This window comes from Scardinius erythrophthalmus, assembly GCF_964197995.2.
Source record: "Scardinius erythrophthalmus genome assembly, chromosome: 24".
In the NCBI taxonomy this organism is placed as follows: Eukaryota; Metazoa; Chordata; class Actinopteri; order Cypriniformes; family Leuciscidae; genus Scardinius; species Scardinius erythrophthalmus.
The window spans coordinates 24098202-24124609 of record NC_138244.1 but is presented as its reverse complement, the minus strand read 5'-3'; the positions used below and the strand labels follow the sequence as shown (position 1 = coordinate 24124609).

The 26408-nt window shown below is 37.7% G+C and overlaps 1 protein-coding gene across 4 annotated transcripts in view; it reads right to left on the bottom strand.

Moving 5' to 3' along the window:
• wwp2 (WW domain containing E3 ubiquitin protein ligase 2) overlaps window positions 1-26408 on the bottom strand; it is a 65525-nt gene that overhangs the window by 11604 nt on the left and 27513 nt on the right. For 2 of the 4 annotated variants that reach the window (XM_081355655.1, XM_081355654.1), the window contains exons 6-13: window positions 20908-20986; window positions 18859-19010; window positions 18177-18372; window positions 18008-18097; window positions 15719-15893; window positions 3924-3978; window positions 2201-2282; window positions 1294-1422 (exon numbers count right to left, since the gene is read on the bottom strand). In XM_081355655.1, coding sequence (XP_081211781.1) covers window positions 1294-1422; window positions 2201-2282; window positions 3924-3978; window positions 15719-15893; window positions 18008-18097; window positions 18177-18372; window positions 18859-19010; window positions 20908-20986 — 958 coding nt within the window. The remainder of the gene's footprint in view (window positions 1-1293; window positions 1423-2200; window positions 2283-3923; window positions 3979-15718; window positions 15894-18007; window positions 18098-18176; window positions 18373-18858; window positions 19011-20907; window positions 20987-26408) is intronic. The other 2 variants (XM_081355656.1, XM_081355657.1) reach the window with 1 other exon arrangement.

The window sequence follows — 26408 nt, the reverse complement described above, 5'->3', positions numbered from 1 at the left end:
TATATATACAAATTATACACTACCCTACCAAAAGTTTGAGTAAAAAAAATAATAATAACAAAATAATTTATAAGCCCTTCTGCTCACCAAGGCTGCATTTATTCAATCAAAAATACAGTAAAAACAGTAACATTGTGAAATAATATTACTATTTGTTTTCTATTTTTAAATGTTATTTATGCCTTTGATGCAAAGTTGAATACTCAGCATCATTTCTCCAGTCTTCAGTGCCACATTATTATTCAGAAATCCTTCTAATATGCTAATTTAGTGCTCAAGAATTTCTTTTTTTTTTATAATCAATGTTGAAATCATTGGAAAGATGGTTTTTGCTGATTAATATTCTGTGGAAACTGTGATATGCTTTCAAAGTTTTGGGGCAATTACAATTACAATATTAGCCAAGGAGATATTAAATTGATCAAAGGTGACAGTAAAGACATTTATAATGTAACAAAAGATTTCTATTTATCAAAGAATCCTAAAAATCTTTTTACTATGGTTTCCAAAAGAATATTAAGCAGCAAAAACTATTAACATTAAGAACCATTATTAATAATTGAGCACCAAATCAGCATATTGAGAGATCATGTGACACTGAAGAAAATTTTTGATAACAGTTATTTTATATGGAAATTTCACAATATTACTTAGTGATCAGAAGAGACATCTTTCGGCCTCATTTGCTAACATTAGTTGATGCATTAGTTAACATGAGCTAACTATGAAAAATATATTTTTTTCAACATCTATTAACCTTTGTCGATGTTGGTTAATAAAAATATGATTGTTCATTTTTTGTTCATCTTAGTTCACAGTGCATTCAATAATGTTAACAAATACAACTTTTTGATTGTAATAATGTATTAGTAAATGTAGAAATTAACATAACCTAAGATGAATAAATGCTGTACAAGTATTGTTTATCGTTACTTCACGTTAACTAATGTAGTTAACTAAAGTTAACAAACGAAAAATTTTAAATTGTAACCAAAATTTTTAACTTTTGCATGGTAGTGTACATATAGTTTATATAAAAATGTTGAACTTTATTGTGTGTCATAGACCTACATTATATTGGCCATCTGCTCTAATTTCCTCAAGATATATTGAAAAGCTCATATACGTGGATGTGAACCTCCCGCAGACTGTGAAGTTGCTGTGAACCCCTTTCACCATCAGGTCCTTGATCTACTGTATGTGTGTGTGTGTGTCTCTCTCTCTCGCAGTGAACTCCTGCCTTCACATGCAATCAAAACAAGCACTCTAAACTATAGCGTGTGTGATGTTTACCCTGACTCAAAGCCCGGTCGAGGGTCTTTAAAGGTGGTGGTGCGAGAATTGTGGTCCACAAAGTATCGCACCCCTTCTGCAGTGTACTTCATCTCCCAGCCGGGCGGCAGGGGCGGCTCCTGGATCATCCTGCAAACGGAGGAGGGCAGTGAGAGCAGCGCACCCTGCTGGACGCTACACACACAAGACTTGGGGGGGGGGGGGCTAAAATATAGAGTAACATGCGTTTTTTCTGAACAATCTAAAACGCAAATGTACAAATAAACAAAATGCAAAAATAAAAAGAATGAGCAAACAAATAAACAATGTTTTGCAGCTTAAGTGGATGAGTTTGATCATGTGTGGTATTCACTGGGTCTCTATCAAAGGACTGATAAGAACATACCAGTGTGGGTGAGCAAGCAACTAGACAAAGCTAGCTAACGCAGCTGCCTAAACAATCATGCTGCTTTTTTTTGGAAAACGTTTTTATGCTGCTCATTTTAACAGCCCGGAAACTACAAACACGACCTTGTTTCCATGTGGGCGATAGCAAATCAGACTAGAACTTTTTTTTCTTTGGCACATTATATGGCGTGACATTGTTATTGACATCTCAAATACTGACACTAAATAATAATGTCTCACATTGATCAAAGCATGTTGCATGTAGAGTTAATATTTTTAGCTACCTTTCATTAGTAACTTGTATTGCCAACTATATTTTCTAAAGGGTAGCTTAACTGAAACTGCTAAGCTACAAGCAGGTCATAATTCAAAGTCACTTCCCCAACTGGTAAACTGACGCTTGACCAAGACAAACACACTATTTACACCCACTGAGTGAAGTCTGACAAACTCCACTGGAATCTACAGATCACTTGCTATGGACTGTAAGGATCATGTGACAGGAGGAGGACATGATTACCCTTGGGTTCGAGGGTCCTCCCACTGCGTAGTTCGGGTGTTGTGATTGACATAGTACACTCTTCCGTTGTCCTGGCGTTTCTCTGAGGGAAAAGAGAGCACATTTAGAAGTTCATTTTCAGCGTACATATTATTACGGGCAGCTGTTTTGCATTCATAATGGTTGCAAACATACTTTAAGCTTAACGGTCAGTCTAATAAACCAAGATAAAATGCTATGTGTTATTATGTATAAGGTGGTTATGCAATAATTATGCATTACAAAAGTAAGTCAATTGAGCACATATTCATATTAAACTGCTCATTAAAGGAACTGTTCATCTAAAAATTAAATCTGTCATTATTTCCTCACCCTTATGTCATTACAAACACACATACCATTTACCTTTTTTTTCTTTTTTACAAAATAACTGCTATTTGCTCAATTTAAGCTGTTTTTCCACTAATAATTTCCCCCATCTTGATGGCTTGGGTGAACGATTCCTTATCATATTGAAAAATATACAAAAGTAATGTAATCTCCCCATGGGCTGATGGGTAAGACGGTGTCAAATCTGACAGAGCTGACTGAAAACTCACGAGTCAGTGGGGCATCTCACTAGCGCATGCTCCAACATACCTTCTCACATCTCACTTCAGCTTTTGATTGAGTTTAACAAGAACAGAGACAGAAAGAAACCTTCACGATTTAAAGAGCAAAAAAGAAAAGAGCAAATCTGCTGGCCAATTGCTTTTCCACACAGAAAGAAGTGTGTGTGTCCCGTGCCCCTCACCCCCTCATCCACTCTCCGTCTGACATCTTGTTTTCATTAACAGTGGTTTGTGGAGCACACAGTAGCCCTCACATTACTGCACACACAACACTCTCTCTTTCTGCTTTTCCCTTCTTTAACCCCCTCGTTCCCAGCTCCCTTTCACAGTTATATTCCTCAACTCTACTATACTTCTGAAAAAAGAAAATTACCGTTTTAACAGAAATAAGAATTGAAATATTTGTTTTGTTTTTCAACAACAGATAAGGATACAGATATATTTTTAATTTTAAGTGTAAGAAAAAATAACATGTAAAGATATGATTTTAATTACATCATTAAAACATTATTTTAAATAATAATTATAATGAATTGTATTACACGTCTCTAATGAAACAAAAAAATTGCATAATTAGCACTAAACTGTATTCTTGACAAGCAGTTTCCTACAATGTGCAAGTCTCATGTCTATAATCATATCACTCGCGTCCAAAGGATACTTTATTTATTCAGCAAGTATCCATGTAATAACAGCCTCTGCTTCATGTTGGGGTTCATTTTGTGGCTGTTTGTACATTAATCTTTACTATTATATGCATGTACACAGCTGCTTTGTGAGCAAAATGGTTGCAAATTTATTCTTTGTTTTGGGCTATGTTCAACTGTTAATCATAATATGCTATGCGTTACGTAAAAAGCAATACATAAAATACCGGTAAGTTACTTCACTTGATAGCTGTTGTTTCCTGTAGACCACAGTCAGTTTTTGTTATGGTGATGTGATCTATTATTCATCTATTATTCTACTATTTATCAGTAGATACAGTACTAGAAAAGTATGAATACTGGAAAAAACAACTTAGGCCAAGCTGATTATAGGCCTCTCTCTTCTACTAAAGTTAACATAAATAAAAACTCACATTGAGCTCATAAGAGACCTCACCTGAAGATAAAGCATGAGTGACGACTTACCCCATCCTGGAGGAAGAGCACCGAGCGGGTCATTCTCCACTGCAACTCCAGACGGCTGTGAGGGACAAACAGAGAGAGAGAGAGAGAGAGAGAGAGAGAGAGAGAGAGAGAGAGAGAGAGAGAGAGAGAGAGAGAGAGAGAGAGAGAGAGAGAGAGAGAGAGAGAGACTGGAGTTAGGACACACTTTTCTGAACCCCCCTCACACACCAGAACCCGCAGAAACCAGTTCAAATAAACTACCAACCCAAATAACAGCAGGAATAGACAAATTACAGCTGTACTGCAAAAACCCCTGTGGGACAAGGTGCTGACTCTAAGAGGTGTTTCTAGAAGGCTATGAACCCAACAGATCACAGAGTTTGCCTCCACTTCTCAGAACGGAGGCGGACAGAGGTGTTCAAGTGCCTAGCTAGCGCCGTCCAAATGCTACATGCCCGCTACAGGCAGAAGACGACACACACACTGACACACACACGCATGCAGTGTTCCAGTGATCTCACTGGCTGCTGGAAAACCCCACCCTGTCTCCATCCGCCCAATCGGGACCCCACCCATGCCTCGTCCTCTTCTAGCAGAGCTGTGAAATACACAGGGAGGCGCGATGTCTGAGCGCACTGAAGTGAACATTCATGAGTGCTCCAGATGGCCCAGCCCCCCACCGGACAAAAGCACCTTTATTCACACACCGTGGCCGTGTTTACTCGGAGCGCACATGTGTGTGTTTGGCACTGAAAACATCCACCCAGTGTGTGTGCTTTAGGCATAATTATAAATGAAAAACAGACAAACACACTCTGTGGGCATGTTTGTGAATTTATACCCTGAACGTGGTATAAAAACGTATAGAGTAAATTTAAAAACTTTATTTTCTTTTAAGATAACATTACAAAGCTAAATGAATCGAAGGCTTTTAAAACCGCTGGCTAAATCCAAATATTTTCATACATGCGAAACTACCCAACGTCATGAAACTCTTTTTGAAAGAGAATTTCTACTTTTCAATAATCAATTTTATCTACACAAAATCCAGGTAAATAGTTTATCACTTTCAGTGTTAGGGGGTCCGTGAAAAAGTTCAGAGAAAAATATAATTGAATAAGCAAATAAAACAAATTATTATAATATTTATGGTAACACTTTATTTTACAGTGTTCCTGTTACATATATGTTACATGTACAAACCATAGTATTAACAGTAAATTATGCATAATTGCATACAACTAACCCTCAACCAAACCCTAATCCTACCCTAACCCTACAGTAAGTACATGTTGTTAATTAATATTACTCAGTACTTAAATATATAAATACACCGTAAACAATGACACCATATTTATTTATAAATAAATAATATAATAGATATAATTAAATTTACAGAATTTGACATTAACGTTTTATTCAGTTTTCTAAAGACTTAAAGATTACGGTTACTTATATTTTAAATAGTTATATTTTAGATTTCTCTTCATGTTTATATAACTTAACAGCACCCTAATGATGGGTAGAAAAAAAGGAGACAGTACATATGAATATGTAAATATATTCCAGATAATATTGCATGTTTATCTGATTGTTCAAATGAGTCTTGAAACATGATGATGTATATGAATTAGGATAGGACAAAGAGAACATCATATATAAACCCCTGCTCTAAGAAACAGTAGTCTCGCTGCGGTCATCTGTGTTCCCGGTGTTCGTCCGTTCACTGATTACATTACTGCAAATTATAGGCCTATACACAGTGTATGTGTGATTGCAAATTCAAAAGAAAAAGAGAAAAGCGAGCATACGCGCATTTAAAATACGAATACATTTAGCTCGCCTGCCCCGTGTTATCGATAATACCACTGTGAACATTTCCTCACCGTGACATCCCTAACAAACCCTAGAGTAATGCTCTCATAGAGTAACAGTTTCAGGGGAATCAACCCATAAAGTCTTCATTATTGTTGTCTCTGCTGGTATATTAGCACTTTAACATCTAATCGCTTCACCTTTAAAGGGTAACTCTCGCCAAAACGCAACCTAGGGTCTTTTTGTTAATCTACCCGAGGCAAACTTTAAATTAAAAGCATAATTAGAATGGAAACGCCACTTTTAAGTTTGACCATATTTTCGTTTTCGGTCAAATTGCCTTTTGAATGGGAGTGCTTGGGGCACTACTATTATAGCATCAAAAACGCTATTTTTAAAACACTAAGAAGGCTCGACACAACATGAAACTTTGCTCAAAGTATCACCAGGGGCTCTACACATGAACTTGAGAATTGAGAACATTGTTTGTGTACACAGAGTTTACTAACTTCTCAGTCAAAAATTATGGTATATATTATGACAATCGAAAAGACGGTCAAACTTAAAAGTGCCGTTTCCATTCTATTTATGCTTTTAAACGAAAGTTCGCCTCGGGTAGATTAACAAAAAGACCCTAGGTTGGACCCTAGAGTTACCCATTAAAGGAAGTGTTAATGTTGCTATATAGGTAGAAAAATAAAGGATCTTTCTGGGGGACAAAATCCTTTTTCCCAGTTTACTCTAGCTTGAGAAAAGCACTAAAAATGCAATGACCACTAAAGAATCATGAAAGTTTTGCCATTTTCCTATGGGCCTTACAGTGTCATTACATTCATTTTAAACTCCAGAGGCGTTCCTATGGTTGCAGCCAAGAGCTCTGACTAAGCAAAGTTTCTCACAATAGCCATTTCAATATTGTTTTACCCTTTTTCAAGCAAGTTATTTCATCAGTTGTGCTTGTGGTTGAGGCGTATCTGAAAGCCCACATCTTCATTTATGAATCATTACCAGTTGTATGCCCTAGCTGGGCTAAAGATGGTCAAAAATGAGGGGGATGTTAAAAACTAGTGTGTGTCAGTATGCCCCACCCTCAGCACTTTCTATGACTAAAAAAGGTAGGAAAAAAATGAAAGAAAAGCATGACATCATCTTCACTCCCTCTGCACGACCATTAGATCCAAACCAACCCTCAAAGATACAGAGAGAGAGAGAGAGAAAGAAAAGTGATGGCTTGGAGAAAGAGAGAGTGAGCAAATACATAAAAAAGAAGACAGAACAAAACAGAATATAACTCACTAAGATATAGAAGGCCCAATGTCCATACAACTGGCAACAGAATAAAAACTTTCCTTTCTCTTAAAGGAACAGTTCATCCCCCAGATTAATTCTGCCACGAGTCAGGGTGGCGCCATATTTAATGTTTGACAGGAATGAAAACGAGGCATTGAGGGACAAAAGTACAGTGCATTCAATAGATTGTACTGTTGTTCAACAACATGCCATTTGTTCAGCTGACAAAACTTTTTTTTTTTTTTCATAAAACAGTTTTGAAAGTTGAGAGTTTTAAAAATTACATGATCTAGAACCTTAATGCAGTATGCACCATTGTAAAGACAGAAGTCTATCCCTCACAGTCTCATTTTCATTTACGTAAAATTCAATATGCCGTAAAATTGTTGAATTAGCTTTCTACCATATATGCTACATTTACAACTGGTTTTCATTTTTTATTTATGTTGCTAGTTACTTGCACCAACTTGCATTCTTTTTCTTTTCTAGTTTATATTGGGATTTAATTATCGCCTTTGAGCAATAATTCCATTGATCTTTGCAATGGAAGTGAATCAATCAAAACTAACTTTATCTGGACAATAACTGTTTTCTAGAACTGCTGTAAAGCCAAAACAATCTCTGTTACTTTCATTTGCTATTATCACTGTAAAGCTGTTTTGAAACAATCTATATCGTTAAAAGTGAGCTATAACTATATCATTACTATTGGCCAGCATCACACGCATCACACACACATGACCAGCGTCGGCCAATAGTGAGCCTACGTGCTGATGTACAACCCAGAAGCGCTGCGCTGTTACACTATGTGAACTCACTCAGAAGAAAATGAATAGTTGAATAAAGTCGTTATTTTTGTTTTGTTTTTGTACACAAAAAGTATTCTCGTCGCTTGATAAACTTAAGGTTAAGCCGCTGTAGTCACTTGGACTATTTTAACGATGTCATTACTAACTTTTCTGGGCTGGCAGATGAAATTACCTAGCAGCCTATGGAGGAGTGAGACAGCTCTCAGATTTCATCAAAAATATCTTAATTTGAAACAAGGTTGAAACAACATGAGGATGAGTAATTACTGACCGAATTTTCACTTTTGGGTGAACTAACCCTTTAATTCCTTTATGCCGGTACTTTCTAATTCCTTTATCCACTTGGATGGAGAAGCCCCTTTTTAGTGACAATTCTTTCCACAACATTAAAAACTCCCACAAGACAGGCTTATAATGACACAGCGTGAGGTAAGTTGGGTCAGCTTCTGCAGAATTCAATAGCATATCATTTTTCAAGAAAACATTCTATTGTTTTCCACAGAATGAAAATACATATTAACAGCGGTCAAGCTCCAAAATGCAGTCCTTGCAACTTGTAAACAATATTCTAAATCTTACGGTAGCTTTAAACAGACCCACATTTAATTCATTACTCATTATTTTATCTCATCCTCCGAAGCTCATTTTTGGAGCTTGAGAGACATGATCACTAATACTGTTGCTCAGAAAATCTGTCTGAAGATTCTAAAAACAACACAACTAATATACTATAAAAAACAACTAATATACTAATATATATATATATATATATAATATATATACACACACACTATATATATACACACACTACACACACACACACACTATATACAACCCCAAATCAGAAAAAGTTGGGATACTGTACAAATTGTGAATAAAAACAGAATGCAATGATGTGGAAGTTTCAAATTTCAATATTTTATTCAGAATACAACATAGATGACATATCAAATGTTTAAACTGAGAAAATGTATAATTTTAAGGGAAAAATAAGTTGATTTTAAATTTCATGGCATCTACACATCTCAAAAAAGTTGGGACAAGGCCATGTTTACCACTGTGTGGCATCCCCTCTTCTTTTTATAACAGTCTGCAAACGTCTGGGGACTGAGGAGACAAGTTGCTCAAGTTTAGGAATAGGAATGTTGTCCCATTCTTGTCTAATACAGGCTTCTAGTTGCTCAACTGTCTTAGGTCTTCTTTGCCGCATCTTCCTCTTTATGATGCACCAAATGTTTCTATGGGTGAAAGATCTGGACTGCAGGCTGGCCATTTCAGTACCCAGATCCTTCTTCTACGCAGCCATGATATTGTAATTGATGCAGTATGTGGTCTGGCATTGTTCTAGAACTTGGATATACCTTTCAGCATTGATGGTGCCTTTCCAGATGTGTAAGCTGCCCATGCCACACGCACTCATGCAACCCCATACCATCAGAGATGCAGGCCTCTGAACTGAGCGCTGATAACAACTTGGGTTGTCCTTGTCCTCTTTAGTCCGGATGACATGGTGTCCAAGTTTTCCAAAAAGAACTTCAAATTTTGATTCGTCTGACGACAGAACAGTTTTCCACTTTCCCACAGTCCATTTTAAATGAGCCTTGGCCCAGAGAAAATGTCTGCGCTTCTGGATCCTGTTTAGATATGGCTTCTTTTTTGACCCATAGAGTTTTAGCCGGCAACGGCGAATGGCATGGTGGATTGTGTTCACCGACAATGTTTGCTGGAAGTATTCCTGAGCCCATGTTGTGATTTCCATTACAGTAGCATTCCTGTATGTGATGCAGTGCCGTCTAAGGACCAGAAGGTCACAGGCATCCAGTATGGTTTTCCGGCCTTGACCCTTACGCACAGAGATTGTTCCAGATTCTCTGAATCTTTGGATGATATTATGCACTGTAGATGATGATAACTTCAAACTCTTTGCAATTTTTCTCTGAGAAACTCCTTTCTGATATTGCTCCACTATTTTTTGCTGCAGCATTGGGGGAATTGGTGATCCTCTGCCCATCTTGACTTCTGAGGGACACTGCCACTCTGAGAGGCTCTTTTTATACCCAATCATGTTGCCAATTGACCTAATAAATTGCAAATTGGTCCTCCAGCTGTACCTTATATGTACATTTAACGGCCTCTTATTGCTACCTGTCCCAACTTTTTTGGAAAGTGTAGCTCTCATGAAATCCAAAATGAGCCAATATTTGGCATGACATTTCAAAATGTCTCACTTTCAACATTTGATATGTTATCTATATTCTATTGTGAATAAAATATAAGTTTATGAGATTTGTAAATTATTCCATTCCTTTTTTACTCACAATTTGTACAGTGTCCCAACTTTTCTGATTTGGGGTATATATATATATATATATACACACACACACACATACATACATATACACATATATATATATATATATATATATATATATATATATATATATATATATATACATACACATACATACACATACACACACACACACACACACACACACACACACACACACACACACACACACACACACACACACACACACACACACACACACACACACACACACAGGTATATATAAAGTGTAAGCATAAGGAACCACAGTGAAAGCTGAGGGCCGGAAGCACCTTTTAAATTATATAATTCTCTCAGGAGAACCTAATGAGCTGCAATTAGCACACAAAAAGCCCAGTGTGCTGTGTGTTGTGTGTGCTGTGACGTGAGCCGGGGGCAATAGAGTGAGCTGTGTTGTGTCAATGGCAGCGTTCTGTGTCCTCGAACTCGACTGCACACTGCCAGCGCATGTAATGTTGGAATCAGCTGTCACATTTGACACTCATGTGAGGATTAAACCAAAGGCCTCATGAATAAATGCAGTGAACTACCAGGTAAACTTCATAACATAATCATTCGTTGGCAAAAGTAGAAACAGAAATGCTTCTGTAGTAGCATTTAGGTGTTTTTACACAGACTGTATTTAATGCTACTCAGAGGTGGCATAAATGTATTCACACAGCAATTACAATTTTCATTTAGTCTGGCTTTTATGCGGCATTATGTCTTTACAAAGAATTTTGAGCAGGCACAGAGCAGCCTTACTGTATGTTACAGACATTAAACGATTACAACAGAAGCATAACAGTAATATTGTTAAATATTATGAAAATTTAAAATAACTGTTTTCTATTTGAATATATTTTAAAATGTAATTTATTTCTGTGATCAAAGCTGAATTTTCAGCATCATTACTCCAGTCTTCAGTGTCACATGATCCTTCAGAAATCATTCTAACATGATGATTTGATGCTCAAAAAACATTAAATTATAATTATCAATCCAGGGTTTTTCCTGGGTCAAAACTGGTCTTCGGTGGTGGCTGACCGACATGGTCATCCACACACAGCAAAGAGTACCCTAGTACCCACATGATCCGCAAGCCCAATATTGACAATACATGTTAAATTTAAAATAAATACAAAGAAACAGTTTGTGATTTTTTTCTTAACCTATTTATTCAGGAAAAAAGAGCAGTGAGTGATTTTCTCTTTGCATTTTGTTGTCTTATTAACATTAAAGGGATAGTTCTCCTAAAAATTCAAATTATCATAATTTACTCTCTCAAGTTGTTTTAAACTCGAATAAGTTTCTTTCTTCTGTTGAAAATAAAAGTTATTTGGAAGATTGTGGGTAACCAAACAGTTGATGTACCCCAGTGACTTCCATAGTATATTTTTCTCCTATGGAAGTCAATGGGGTCCAGCTACTGTTTGGATAGCCACATTTTTCAAAATATTAATATTAGAAAAATATTAGAAGGAAATTAATAGAGGATTGGAACAACATTAGAGTGCGTAAACTATGAGATAATGTTTATTTTTGGGTGAACTATCCCTTTAAGGACAAGCGGCAGCGTGTTTACTATTACTACTGTCTCTTTAAGAGTTGTGCGCGACGCGTCTACTATACACGCATTTGACAAGCAGATTTTCTCTCAATTTTCTCAAGTTTGCTTCCACTTTAGACATAACCGACATTTTTTTTTGTAAACCTTGTGTGTATTTAACAGTATAAGCACAATAAGACTCGAAAGATAACTTAGTCAAGTATCCAGGCGCTGGTAGACAGGCTTTTAGTGCATGTGAGCTTCACATGTACGCGCTGAGGAACTCACACGTAACAGTGCACCAGCACGCGAATTAGCCTAAATGTTTAACCGACAAGGCATTAAAGCACATGTAAATTATGAACTGCAGTGTCCCGTTCCGTTCCGCTGCGTTAACATTTTATGTGAATATACGTCGCGTTGTTCAGTATGTTGGGACCATAGTAGACTGTAAAAAAAAAAAAGAGGCGCCAGAACAGATATAATGCACGATTCTACGATATTTCTTTAAAAGCAGATCGTGGAGACATTATAATCATCCACGATCAAAAATCGTCATATCGAGACCCCTAAACCACTTCAAACTGGATAGATTTTTTGCGTTTATTTAAAGTTATGTCAGCTGCATGTGCGGAATGCTTGTCACAAGATGTAAGAGAAGATAAGGCAACTTTTTTTTGACTGCAATTCACACCCAGCGCTAATTCAGCAAAAATATTCTCCGAATGCACCACGTGAAACATGGATTCGGTCTTCCGACCTTTAGGATCAGTTGATTTTGATGCGAGGGAGAGAGCAAAGAAGACGGAGAGTGCACGCGCGGGGGTGGGGCGCTGTGATCGTTCTCTCCGTCACTCCGTCAATAGCCTGCTTCACTCACAAAACCCAATTACAGATCAAATAAGGCTTTGGCGGGACAAAAAATTGTTTTGGCGGCCGCCAAAAAATTTTCAATGTAGGAAAAACCCTGCAATCTTGAAAACAGTTGTGTACAATTTATTTTTTCAGGATTCTTTGATGAATAGAAAGTTATATTTCATTTATTTGAAAAATAATCTTTTGTAACATAATAAATGTCTTTACTGTAACTTTTAATCAATTTAATGCATCCTTGCTGAATAAAAGTAGGGATTTATTTTATATTAGAATGATTTCTGAAGGATCATGTGACACTGAGGACTGGAGTAATGATGCTAAAAATTCAGCTTTGAGTGCAGGAATAAATTACATTTTAATATATAATTAAAATAGAAATTTTTTTTTAATTATTTTATTTAATAAAAATTATTTTAAATTGTAAAAATATTTCACAATATTACTGTTTTTTGTATTTTTAATCAAATAAATGCAGCCTTGGTGAGCAAAAGAGACTTGTTTTAAAAACATTAAAAATCGTTTAACAACCAGAGAAACCCAATGAGAGACTGGGTGATGGATCATCATGTCTTTAGATCTCATTATCAATGAACTGATGACTCTCAGCGGTGCGGAGAGACTTACACACTTAAGATTTCATTTGAAACAATACAGTGCTTGCATAACTCGGTCAACAGAAGAGAAATTTTGGAAGAGAAATCCAGAAGCATTTTGGATAAGGACAGTCTTTCTAATATTTGTTTATAATGAGCTAATTTTGGTACACAAGGTTTAGAGTGTTTATCACCAATGAAGATTCATAAAATAATGAGTTTGCAGTTTAGGCCTCCTAAATGTGAAATTATGGCTTTTAAATATGATGTTGAACAGCTAAAATGACTCAATTTATCCTAAAACTGAATTTCTTTTACATTTTATTAGTATTAGTATTGAGCGTGTGAATGGTATCTTAAAGGTGAACTATGTAACTTTTTTACCTTAACTGAACAGCTTCGGAGTCATTGGAATAGTTATATGACTTTTTTCGGGTTGAATGGTGGTCGTCTCGCACCCCCCAAGCGCCTGTGAGCCGAAAAACCACCCTTGCAACTTTGAGCCGGCGGGCCGCCGACCACAGCGTCAGGAAGTATCGCGTGATATCAGGTCTCGCGATGTAACAAATTGCTTTACGGCAAAAAAATCTGCTAAAATTCTGTCATTATTGCGCTCCCTCACGCTGTTCGAACCCGAATGAAGAAGACGTTTTAAAGAATGTCCCATCTGCTTTGATGTCGTTGATCTATGAGCCTCTGGTATCTAAGAGTCGTCAACGAGTTTTTCGACAGTGTATCTATTCCGAAACTGTAGGGGGAGCTCTATAGAGAAACCTGCGAGCAAAAAGCGAGAATACAGCGAAGAAATTCACAAAACTGCATAGCCCTGCTTTAACATTAAAAAGATGGAAAGCCGTTGCTTGAGTGAAAAGCAGATATAATGGACAGTATTTAGCCAATTTCATTCAGCCATTTCAAAATCCATTCAGCAATTTTTTGGTTATTTACAGAGTTTAAGTGGCTATGACATGCTAACTTGAAATATGGTTTAGGAGCAAGGATTTAAACGACATTATTTACAAAACTTTAAAAACCTTTATGACTGAAATAATAATTTGATTAGTTTCATCATCATCATCATCCATGTTTTTAGTTCTTTAAATCCTTTTTAAAGTCCACTGTAGGCACTCACTGCCAGTACTGCACCATATATGATGGCTAGCAGGGATCCAGACTAACTTTTCCACTGGTTGCACTGGTGCTAACAACTTTTTCAGTTGGTTGCACCAGCACATGATTTGGTCGCACCTTTTTTTTTTTTTTTTTGCTACAACATGGAATTAATCAGTGCATGCCGATGAATAGTTGTCTTAATCTGCATACCCTAGTTTTGCACAAAAAAATGATTCACACGAGACCTCGTGTTGGCAAAATGTTTTAATCTTTTAAATATCAAATGTAAACCATAAAAAAAAGATTTAAAAAAAATCCTAATTTGTGAGTTTCATCATCAGTGCGGCATGAGCGTGTACGTGACTGATAATAGGAACTGATACAACTGCAACGGCGCTCTGTTGTGTTTCATTGTCACTGAAGCTGCAGGTGCACGTATTCATACCGGAAGCGTTTGTACAGCGTCACAGCAGCGGCTCCAAAGCTACATATAAGTGAGCATTTTTTTTACAAAAACAACTACATTTGTTTTTATAAACTTGATAGTCTTGAAAGTTTGTTAACATGGAGAGGTGTAACAATCGCATGTAAATTGTGAACAACAAACACAACAAAGAAAACAGCTCAGATCATGTTGTTTCAGTCATACTTCGATATGTTTACAAGACAGCAAACTCTGCGGATGAGAAAAACAAAACAAAAAACACACACACTCGCGTTTGATTTGGTTAGTGCTAGAGCTTATATAGGCTACCTGTCTGTGTATTACATAATAACGAAAAGAAAGTTTATATATCATATTTTTAGTTTTTTATAATACACCATACTTTCACCCAAACTGACTAATTAAAAACAAGTTTGGGTAAATCTTCTATAAATATTTTGATTCTTTGTTTTCTTTTCTTGACATACTCCAGTTCTTTTTTTAAACACACAAGACATGCTTATTCTGTGCATTTTGAGCACTTTTTGTGGGAAATCATATTTATTATGTCCATCAAAAGGGTGCTTTCACTTAATTTGAATGTGACGCTCCTGCTCCCGGTTTGAACGCAATCATTGGTTAACATACATCCCGAAAAAAATACACGCTACTCACGCTTGCGGTGTGAAACTGCTACTTCTTGACGTTCTACTGTAACCGACTACTACGGGAGAGTAGCCGATTTGGCCTAGTCGATAATACGTGACAGATTAGATAAGTCCCTAATGCAAGAGCAGGTAGGCAGACACCGATTGAGTGAGAGCGTGACCATGAACTCGAACTGAATTTGAACTCGCACATTCTCAAAAAATGGTTGCATATGTCGACCATTTTGGTTGCAGTCTGGAGCCCTGGCTAGGTTACTTTATAAGGTAAAACTAGTCACTACTGTATAGATTGTGCACACAGTAATAAAAAAAAACATTTGCTCATGAGGTCAGTGGAATATGTTGTTTACCTGATAGAGGTATCTCTGGTTAAACTGCTGCATGGCTCCCTGGAGCTGACTGCGCTGAGACTGCCACTGCTCATAGTTGCGCACGGACTCTGCTGTGGGCCGCTGCCATGTTGTGGTTCTGGTGTTGTGATCCACATAGTAAAACCTTCCACGCTGGTCCACACGCTTCTCCCAACTACAATACAGACACGAATCACAGATTAACACCAGCTCCAGATAGGTGTATTAAGTGGCCATGTAAAAAAAGTGAATTGTAAATATATGTATGCAAACAGAGTTTAAGCTGAAGCCAAACTTATGTTTTCTGTTTTCTTTTTTCTTTTTCACACAATGTTGTGATCCACTGACACCACTTTTATAGCTTTATTACTTGTGTTGAACTTTCAGGGGCTGTTCTTGAAGGACACATCTTGCATATTTTCCAATGCAAACATGTACCAGACAACACCATTGACATTTACCACACATGTTTTTTCAGCATCAACTTTTAAAAATGTGTTTCAAAAGCCTCCCTTCCACTGTAACTCCTGTGTGAACAGCACGTTACAGAACAGTTATGCTAGAAATTTTGCTAACCCTCCGCATTTCTGCACAAAAATCTACATCAGAACTTCTGAAGCACAGTTGTGGTATAGTAGTGTTGGGCTGTTTTGCTGCCTCTGGACTAGGGCAACTTCCCATCATTGATAGATAGATTCTGTGCTATAACAGGAAAATCAACAGGAACATTTCAAGGTGTCAGTCACCCTAAACACGCTGAATGATTAAAGCAAAAGAAATGTAAATGTTTTGAAACGGCAGAAAAGTTTTGACCATAATTCAATAATAATTCAATGGAATTAAAGAGAGCTGATATATGCAATGAATCTGACCCACATCACAGAGCTGAAACAGTGCTGTAAGGAGAAGTAGGCTAAACTTCCTCAATCTGACGTGCAGAACTAACCCACATTTACTGGAAAAGTTTGGTTGCGATATTGTTGCTCAAACCAGACTCACCACACTGGTTTGACACAGTCAAAGGCAGACATTCTTTTTCAAGCTTATTAATTTGTTACATTTATATAGCGCTTTTCTGTGTTCAAAAAGTGCTTTACATATGGAAGGGGGGAATCTCCTCAACCGCCACCAATGTGCAGCACCACTTGGATGATATTGCATCAGAACGCAAAGAAGGAGAGAGTGATGAAGCCAATCAGTATATGGGGATGATCAGATGGACAGAGGCCAGTGGGCAAATGTGGCCAGGATGCCGGGGTTAAACCCCTACTCTTTTCCCGAAGGACATCCTAGGATTTTTAATGACCACAGAGAGGACCTCAGTTTAACGTCTCATCCGAAGCACTAAGACTAAAAAGCTAAAAAGAATAAAAGCTAAGAAGAAGAGCAATACAAATGGCATGATATGTCAAACCTAGGGCAAGTTTGGTTTCTGAAACACCCAATGGTGCAACTTGGACACATCATCAGTGATAAACAAAGGGTCATAGGGTGTTTCAGATATTCGATCATCAGACACCCTCACCATTGACCACCCCTCTTGATCCACAGCCACCTTGAAGCTTTTTCTGCAGCTTCTATGTTCTCGTGGCTCTTCTTTCCTAAAACCCTCTAATACCAAGGAGACTGCGTGTCCGATGTACAGACTGTCCTGCAAAGCCCATGCAGCCTCTATCCAGTCTTTCCAAGCGAAGATAAGTTCCAACATGACCTCTTGCTTGGAACAGTCAGACCAAATCTGGCCTGAATGTTGTCCTTGCAATGTTATCCGGAAACTTCAGCTGCTTCCCTAGGTAAACCTTCAGCTGCCAATCCCGAGCTTAGGCTAGTTGAGGCCATGGGCTCCACCTGAGGTTTCTCTCCCACCCTGACAAAGGCCATATTGTGCAATATTGGAAGCTGATGTTTGCTCTGTGCCACCTGTACCTCCCCTCTCCCAAAGCTTTTGGGCATCAGCTCAAGCTCTAAGGAACCTCTTGCCAGGCACAGTGGGCATGTGTGGGTATATTCTGGCACGCATTTCAAAATCATGCGGAAAAACGTTTAGAATTACGTTCATTGTGGTTGTTTCATTGACTACACACTCTGCGACCCATCAGTTGAGAAACACTGTCATCATAGACAATACAATATTGCACCCCTAATCTTAGATAACATCATCTTTTAGGGTGGTGAAGTAATTTTAGATGTTAATGTGCAAATTGTTAGAGATTGAAGACTACAAACTCCTTTCATAAACATTACCAGGCTATCAGCATGTAAAAGCACGTGAAAAAGACAGATACACACCCTGGTGGGAGGGGTCTCTCCCATGTGGTGGTCTTTGTGTTATGATCCACATAATAGACTCGTCCATGAGGAAGAATTCGCTGTTCCCAACTGCAAGAGATGAAAATCATTAAGAAAACTGATATGGCATGTGTTCATGTTTAAAATCAACCCCATCTCTCTGACGTACCCAGTGGGCAGTGCATCAGTGGCTTGTGTCTCTGTGGTTATACTGGTCTGGTCAGTGGTGGGTGGGGCGTCTGTGGCTGGCGGTGGGGCAGGACTGTCCGTCCCAGCAGGGGGGTCTGAGCTCAGTGATGTTGAAGACAGAGCTGGACGTGACAGGTGACCGCCCTCGATCCCATTAGTAGGTGTCTCACCTTTACCTTAGCACCAGGCAAAAAGACCAACAAAAAAGTCAGAATTAACATCTTAACAAATCAGAGCCCTCAAAGAGTGTTTACTAGGGCCTAAGAAGGGTTGGGTAATATTTATCATGGTGACGATGTTAAGTGTCAATTGAAAGAGTTTTTGCTATATATTTATATCACATTTTGTAAACATATCTAGCTTTTAGTAGGCAGGAATTCTTAAAGCTAGTGACACATCAGAGCTAATAAAATAACACGGATGAAAGAAAATAAATGGCAGGATGTGCTTATTATATTATAAGCACAATAATTCTCATAAAACTTTAACAATTCAATACTACTTTGTCAAAATAAAAGCACCTTTTGTGAATTAACACATTGATTGTAGTATTAGATTGAAATGAGCCCTCATCACATTGTATCATAGTGTGCTTTGATCATATTTCACAGCATCCTGAGTGAGTTTGTATGTTTGTAAATTTGAACGTGTGTGTATCTAACCAGCATTGCTCAGGCTGTTGATAGTCGTCTTTGAGTTGCGACGGCATGGGGTTTCTGCGGGTTCTCCATTCAGTTCACCATTAGTGAGAACAGCTCCTCTCATGTCAGCTGGAGAATCTCCACAAGAACCCCCAGATGAACGAACTGAACTTCTGAAAATATATGAGAGATTCATATAAGACACAGTGGAGTGATTGTATGCACGTGTGCTGGTTATGCTGGTGCTGTGTATTTCTTGTTATGCTTCTGTAATCCCACACACAAAGTGAATAATTTTAATTATGGGTGTGTACAACCTTTTTGTACGTGGGGCAAATATTTTTAGTAAATCGGCTGCGTGCCCACCAAAAGTGAATGAAACTATTTTAAACTATCCAAGGATATTTCTTTATTTAGGATCTTAGTAAATCGGGCCTAAAACAAGCTAGATAATGTTTATCACTAAAATGTACACAACACATTTGCTTGCCAGTACAGTGACCCAGTAGTGCACAATGCAAGGAAATGTAAACAACACAGCGGAAACAAGCCACAACACAACGGAAACAAGCCACAATACAACGGAAGTGCTCCCTTTCTTGGCCACTTATAGAAGGGTGTTAAAGCTAAGGACTTTATACCAGAGATAATGGTCTAAAGAAACTCATTAATTTAAAGTGTAATTTAAAAAGCCTGGTAAAGTAAAAGCTGTTTAAAATTAGTAATATTGTTAGACCATTACCTCAGTACGAAGCCCAAATTTTAGCTTTAAAACATAATTTACGTGGCCATGAGAAACAGCTATGTGAAATGAATTAAACAGTAATATGTGTTCAAAGGTCTATACAAAACATTGGTAGGTAAAAACTGTTAAAAATTTGGATTTCATTAGTCCATTGCCACTAGTATAAATCCTGCATGTTAACTTTAACACATGTGGTTAAGAAACGGCACCGTGAAATGGGCTGAATGCGCAATAGAATGACAATATATTGCCCCATAGAAATTTCAAGGGTTACATATTGTAACATATTGGATATTGAAATTTGGATTTTGTTAGATTATTAGACCAGATTATTAGACCCTGCATTAAATCCCTCGGCTCATTTAATTCTAACAGCGATTAATTAAAAAAGACGAAGCGCGGATTGTTGTAGCTTGTTTCCATTGTGTTGTTTAAATTGAGTTGTGTTGTGCACTACTGGGCCACCGTATGCCAGTCATGCTTGTTTGGAAGATACTGGTGGTGGGTACGGCAACTAAGCTCCTGGTTTGATAGAACTAAAATTTTCGTAATTTGAGTTACAAAATTAGTTAATGTATTAACTAAAATGAACTAACCATGAAAAATACATTTGTTACTGTATTTGTTAATGTTAGTTAATAAAAATACAGGTGTTTATTGTTTGTTCATCTTAGTTCACAGTGCATTAACTAAAGTTAACAAATACAACTTTTGATTTTAATAATGTATAAGTAAATGTTGAAATTAACATTAACAAATAATGATAAATGCTGTAAAAGTGTAGTTCATTATTAGTTCATGTTAACCAATGTAGTTAGCTAATGTTCACTAAATGAAAAGGGTTACCAAACTATATTATAATGTATGTTAAACCATTTTGAGTCTTTTGTTGAATAAAGGTCATTTGTTATTAATAATCTTGTTTTTTGGATTTCGTTTCTCAAATTCCAAATATTATAAAGAAAATAAAGTTTAATTCACTGGATCACTTAAATATGTACATATAATTATAGTTATTTAATATGTAAACCATAGAAGAATTTCCAGCAAAAGTATATTGTTATATACAGATCATTGCCATGATAAAAATTTGGTCATACCACCAACCCCTAACACACACTTGTAATTCTTTAGCCCATTTAGGATGTTATGCAAGGATACATAACTAGTGTTGCAAAACTAGATGCATAACTAGGACGCAAGGATGTGTTGACTAGTACATGAGAGAGAAAAAAACAGCAGAAGACATTAAACATAAGTATAAAACACAAAAAAAAAAAATAGTCAGACATAAACAATGGTAAAATAAAGATATTTATGCTGACCGTCCATGGGGGCTGCTGGAACTGGGAGTCTCCTCACTATGAGCTCTGTGCAGATTAGACCTGCTCGAGTGAACTACCTCTGCACAGAAAAAAACACACAAAACCATCATAAATCAGTGCAATAGGACAACTGATTCACATACATCATGCGGTTTGTCATTCCTACTTAAGTGTTTATTTCAAAGTAATAATCCATGAGAGGCCATGTGTTACAGGGGGGGGGGGGGGGGGGATCACTAAAAACATGCATTCTGTGTGTTTAAAACTACCTACTTTCCATTACTTAGGAAATTAATGCTTAAAAAGGATAAAAAAAACACAAAAGCACAACTTGCAAAGTGCAAGTCATAGTCAGAAAAAAGTACTGTACAATAGAAAATATTGAGAGAGTTGATATATACAATACTAAATTATACTATTATGCCCATACATTTATAATGCCCAGTTCTGGTTTAATTTTGTTTAATTTTGAGACAGTCCGTTTTCACTGTTGCACAGCGGTTTCCTGTCTGCCACAGTGGATTGTGTTTGTTGCTCCGTATAGCTTTGTTGTTAATCACTATTTTCTATCTTTCCATGCTGTTTATATTGCTTAATATAACTTCATCATAACAATATATCTGATATTATCTAATATTGTCTGCCACATTAATCTGACATCGCTAGCTTTAATCTAAAGCTTTAATCTAAATCTCTATCGCTAGCACAACACGTTAAAATTTTGCTAGCCTGCTACCTGCCAGCCGTGCTTAGTACGCACTCGCACCTTTTAGTCCATCAAACAGCTGCATTGAGTTGGATCAGTCAACAAACATGGTGAGTCATGTCTTCTTCTCCTGTTATTGTCACTTGCACTGCCTGCCACGTTTAGCATATCCTTCTCTCTCAGCGACAAGGGTTACACATGTCATAAATGCAGTGAAATAGACAGGCTGACAGAGAAGATTTCAGAACTAGAGACACACATCCAAACTTTAATCGAGGATGGTAAGAAATAGGTTTGCACAATTAATCACAATTAACATGAAATTGCACTTAAACCAATTTGGCTTATTGCGATTATAAAATCGCAACGGCCGCGATTATTTTTATGTGCAGCTTGTCAGTGACGTACGCCTCTGTGATGAGTAGTAAATGCTGTTTATAATGTGCATTTGAAAAAGCAACACGCATCAAACATCTTTCTAAACATGAGAAGCATTTATGAACCTAGTTGCGGTACAAAACACAGCTGTTCTGTTCCGATTCGAATATCAAACAGGCTCTCTCCACTCAGTGACGCACCCACTGAGAATCCTGTTGAAAGTGACGTAGTCATTGGCAATTCCATTACACGGACATCCACCACCATAGTCACATGTTTGCTGGGAGTCAGAGCTCCAGACATTAAAGGACACCTATTATGCCCTATTATGCCCCTTTGCACAAGATGCAAAATAAGTCTCTGATGTCCCCAGAGTGTGTATGTGAAGTTTTAGCTCAAAATACCCAACAGATCATTTTTTTACAGCATGTTTAAATTGTCACTTTTTGTGTCACGTTTAAAAACACGTCGTTTTAGTGTGTATCCCTTTAAATGCAACTGAGCTGCTGCTGCCGGCACAGAGGGCGGAGCCCCACGGAATGATAATATCAAAACAGAAACTCTCAGTACCGGTGTTCATTTCGACCCAGACTCTCCAGAGAATATATGCTGTATGGATAACAGGTATAGTTTAGTTCAATTACGGTTATAACTTATTTTTCATCTTGCTTATATCCACTATTAGTACAAGTCTATTGTAGAGGACCACGTCCAAATGATGGCCAAAAATTTACTGATGAGTTTATGAAGTTTATTGTACATCACACAAAAGATGAACCGTCAGTTTTACTCCAGAAAATCACCATAAGAGCTGAATAAACACAGAATAAGAAGTGTGCATTAAAGTCTTATCCATAAACTATCTCTCTCCCTTTCATTATCATCAACATACACAGCGAATTAAACAGAAACACTCTAACAACTAACAGTAAACAAATATATACACAGCTTTTAAGGGAGTGCTTAATAAACTGGTAAACTCTATATCCATAAAACAACCCAGATGAACTGTAATAAAGTGAGCGCTCTCCCTTCCATTACTGCCATGATAAGTAACGTTAGGCCTATTGATCCGGAGACTGTAAGCAGGATCACGAACAGTTGGTACAGACAAAACCTCAAGTAACAACGAGAGTAAATGAAGACTGCCATGTTCATTCTGTCGAAACAATGGCAGACTCTGTGTCCAGCTCACTCAGGGCGGGTCTATGCTCAAACTGCAGTGTCAATCAACAGTTGTGGGAGGGGCTTGTGCAAAAGTATGTCACATTGCCCCGAATCTAAGAACGGGTTGTTCTGAGACAGAGCTTCTGATGTATGGAATTTTCAAAAAAAGCACTGGGTGGATTTTTACATAGGTAGTTTATTTAAGTTTAAACATATCTGACAACGTATTACCTACACAAAAACAAGTAAATCAACTAATGTTCAAGACCGCAGACCTCACTCTCGCTCGCTCACTCACTCGCAGGCAGCGTCTGGCGCGAGTGATTTCAATGTTAAGTCAATGTAAAGACGCATTTACGCGCGTCTGGGGATCTTGCGGCGTGAATGAGGCGTCACGCACTCCGCGTGTCAATTTCGCTTCAAACTTTTGCTTTTGACGCACGCGCGAATGGATTCAAAATGTTCAAGAGTCCAACTAGACGCGGTAGACACGAATCCGACATTGAACGCTCCGAGCCAGCTGTGCTGTGCTGTAGTAAACATAGAACTTTTCCTTGACATGAAACGGTAAATTATCAAACCAGTGGAAGCCTGCAGTGCATGAAACTGCTGTATCTAACCTACCTTATTCATGCAATATCTATTCAGTCAGTACAGTAGACTACACTTTAGTAATGTATGTTTCTGTTTAACGTTAACGCCTTCTTCCTGTGACCTGTCCCCACTCGCAAAACAGACAGCCGCGCCTCTGCTACCGTGGGCGTTTTTCCACATTCGAATATTAATTTTCAAATTTGAAATTCTGTTTTTTAAAACTATTCGAATATATATACGAATTTAGAATATTCGTTGACAGCCCTATTTTGTACACACACTGCCAGCACACATTTATGTTCAAACACCATGTAAAAGTGAATTTTGCATAATAGGTGCCCTTTAAAGCAAATTTAAATGTGCTGGCTAATGCTAATGGTAATGGTAAATACTCTAAGATTATTATTCACGTCTGCATGTTTATGGATGTTCGACTTCACCAGTGGGAAATCACTAAAATTAACATTAAAGAGCTGTGTTAACTCGCAAGCCCAAATGATAACAAATGATAAAGCTTGGGTTGATGAATATTCAATCCCTTTCTTCAAATGCACTTATTGTAAATTATATAATTACAGATCATAACCTAGCTAAAACCAGATGATTACATTACTTTAAATGAGTCCACCCTCCAAGATCACTGTTATAGACATGAGCCTTGCCTGAAAGGCAAAGGGGGAGGTGTTGCTGTAATTTATAGCTATATCTTCAGTATTCCTCAGAAGTCTAGTTTCAAATATAATTCTTTTGAATTAATGGTGCTTTATAGAATGCTATCTTAGTGTAAGTGATAAATCCTGTTTGACATTTGTTCTGGCTACTGTATACAGGCCACCATTCACTTTTACATGGTGTTTGAACATAAATGTGTGTTGGTAGTGTGTGTATACAACCACCCTATAATGATAAAAATCCACCCAGTGCTTTTTTTATAATCCCCATAAATCATAAGCACTGTATCAGAACAAGCTGTTCTCAGATTCAGGGCAATGTGACGTCACTTTGCACAGGCCCCTCCCACGACTGTTGATTGACACTTCAGTTTGAGCATAGACCCGCCCTAAGTAAGCTGGACGCAGAGTCTGCCATTGTTTCGACGCTTGAGCAGCTGTAGACAAGAATGTCTCCTAAGCGATTGAGGTGTTTTGTTGTTGGATGCAAGAATGAACATAGCAGTCTTCATTTACTCTCGTTGTTACTCGAGGATGGATCTGTACTGTTTGTGATCCAGCTTATATTATGGTCTCCGGAGCGACAGGCTTAACGTTACTGACCACGGCAGAAATGAAAGTGAGAGCACACACTTTATGACAGCTCATCGAGTCATTTTACGGATATAAGGTTTACCAGTTTATTAAGCACCCACTTGAAAAGGTGTGTATATATTTGTTTACTGTTAGTTGTAACAAGTGTTTTGTGTACTTCGCTGTGTATGTTGATGATAATAAAAGGGAGAGAGAGAGAGAGTTTATGGATAAGACTTTAATGCGCACTTCTTATACTGTGTTTATTCAGCTCTTACAGTGATTCTCTGGAGTAAAACTAACGCTTCATCTTTTGTGTGATGTACAATAAACTTCAATGAACTCGTCAGTATATTTTGGTCATCATTTGGACGAGGTTTGCTACAGCAGGCTTGTATTAATAGTGGATAAAAGCAGATGACAAATAAGTTATAACCATAATTAAAGGGGGGGTGAAATGCTCATTTTCACTCAATCTCCTGTTAATCTTGAGTACCTATAGAGTAATATTGCATCCTTCATATCTCCAAAAAGTCTTTTGTTTTATTATATTTTTAATTGAAAGATAGGCTGTACCGAGTCTTTCCGGAAAAAAACGAGCGGCTGGAGGCGGGTCGTGTGGGCGAAGCTTAGCTGTGCTTACCCGCCTAGCTAACAACACACAGAGACATTTGTTCAACAGTTTTACACACCGTTCCAACGCACGACCGCGAACCTTTATCATTGTGACTGCTCGATCCTTAAGCATTAGACGATCTGCAAATCCGTCGATCTGGGCTTTGTTTATAAAACAATCATCGTCGAAATGCAGGGAACAACAGTCTTACACAACTTCGTTTATGCTCAGGAAAACAAACTCCATCCACGGGTTCCTTAACGCTGGGTTCTTTGGGAATCTGTGCAGGGTTGTCTTGCCCTGGCAACCAAAAACACACTTCTTTGGTGACATTGACTTCCCAAAAGCCGGGCAGGGCGCTTTGATGGTGAACTGCTTTCACGCTCTTGCTCTAGTCTACGAGTGCACGCGCGCCCGTGATCTTACCGGAGAAGTGCCCTTAGGACCCATATAAGGAAATTCCGCTCTATCTTACGTAAGACAGAGCCATACTCGAAAAAAACTTTCCGAAACTTGTGACAAACCGGAAGGAGTATTTTTGGAACAAAAATACTCCTTCAAACGTACAACTTAGTTTTTGAAACTTTGTCCATGTTTAGCATGGGAATCCAACTCTTTACCAGTGTAAAAAACTCAGTATGCATGAAATAGCATTTCACCCCCCCTTTAAACTAAACTATAACTGTTCTATCTCCATACAGCATATATTCTCTGAGTCGAAATGAACACCGCAACTGAGAGTTTCTGTTCTGATATTATCAGATGAGATTGTCCTGGCTCTGAGCGCGAGCTCGTG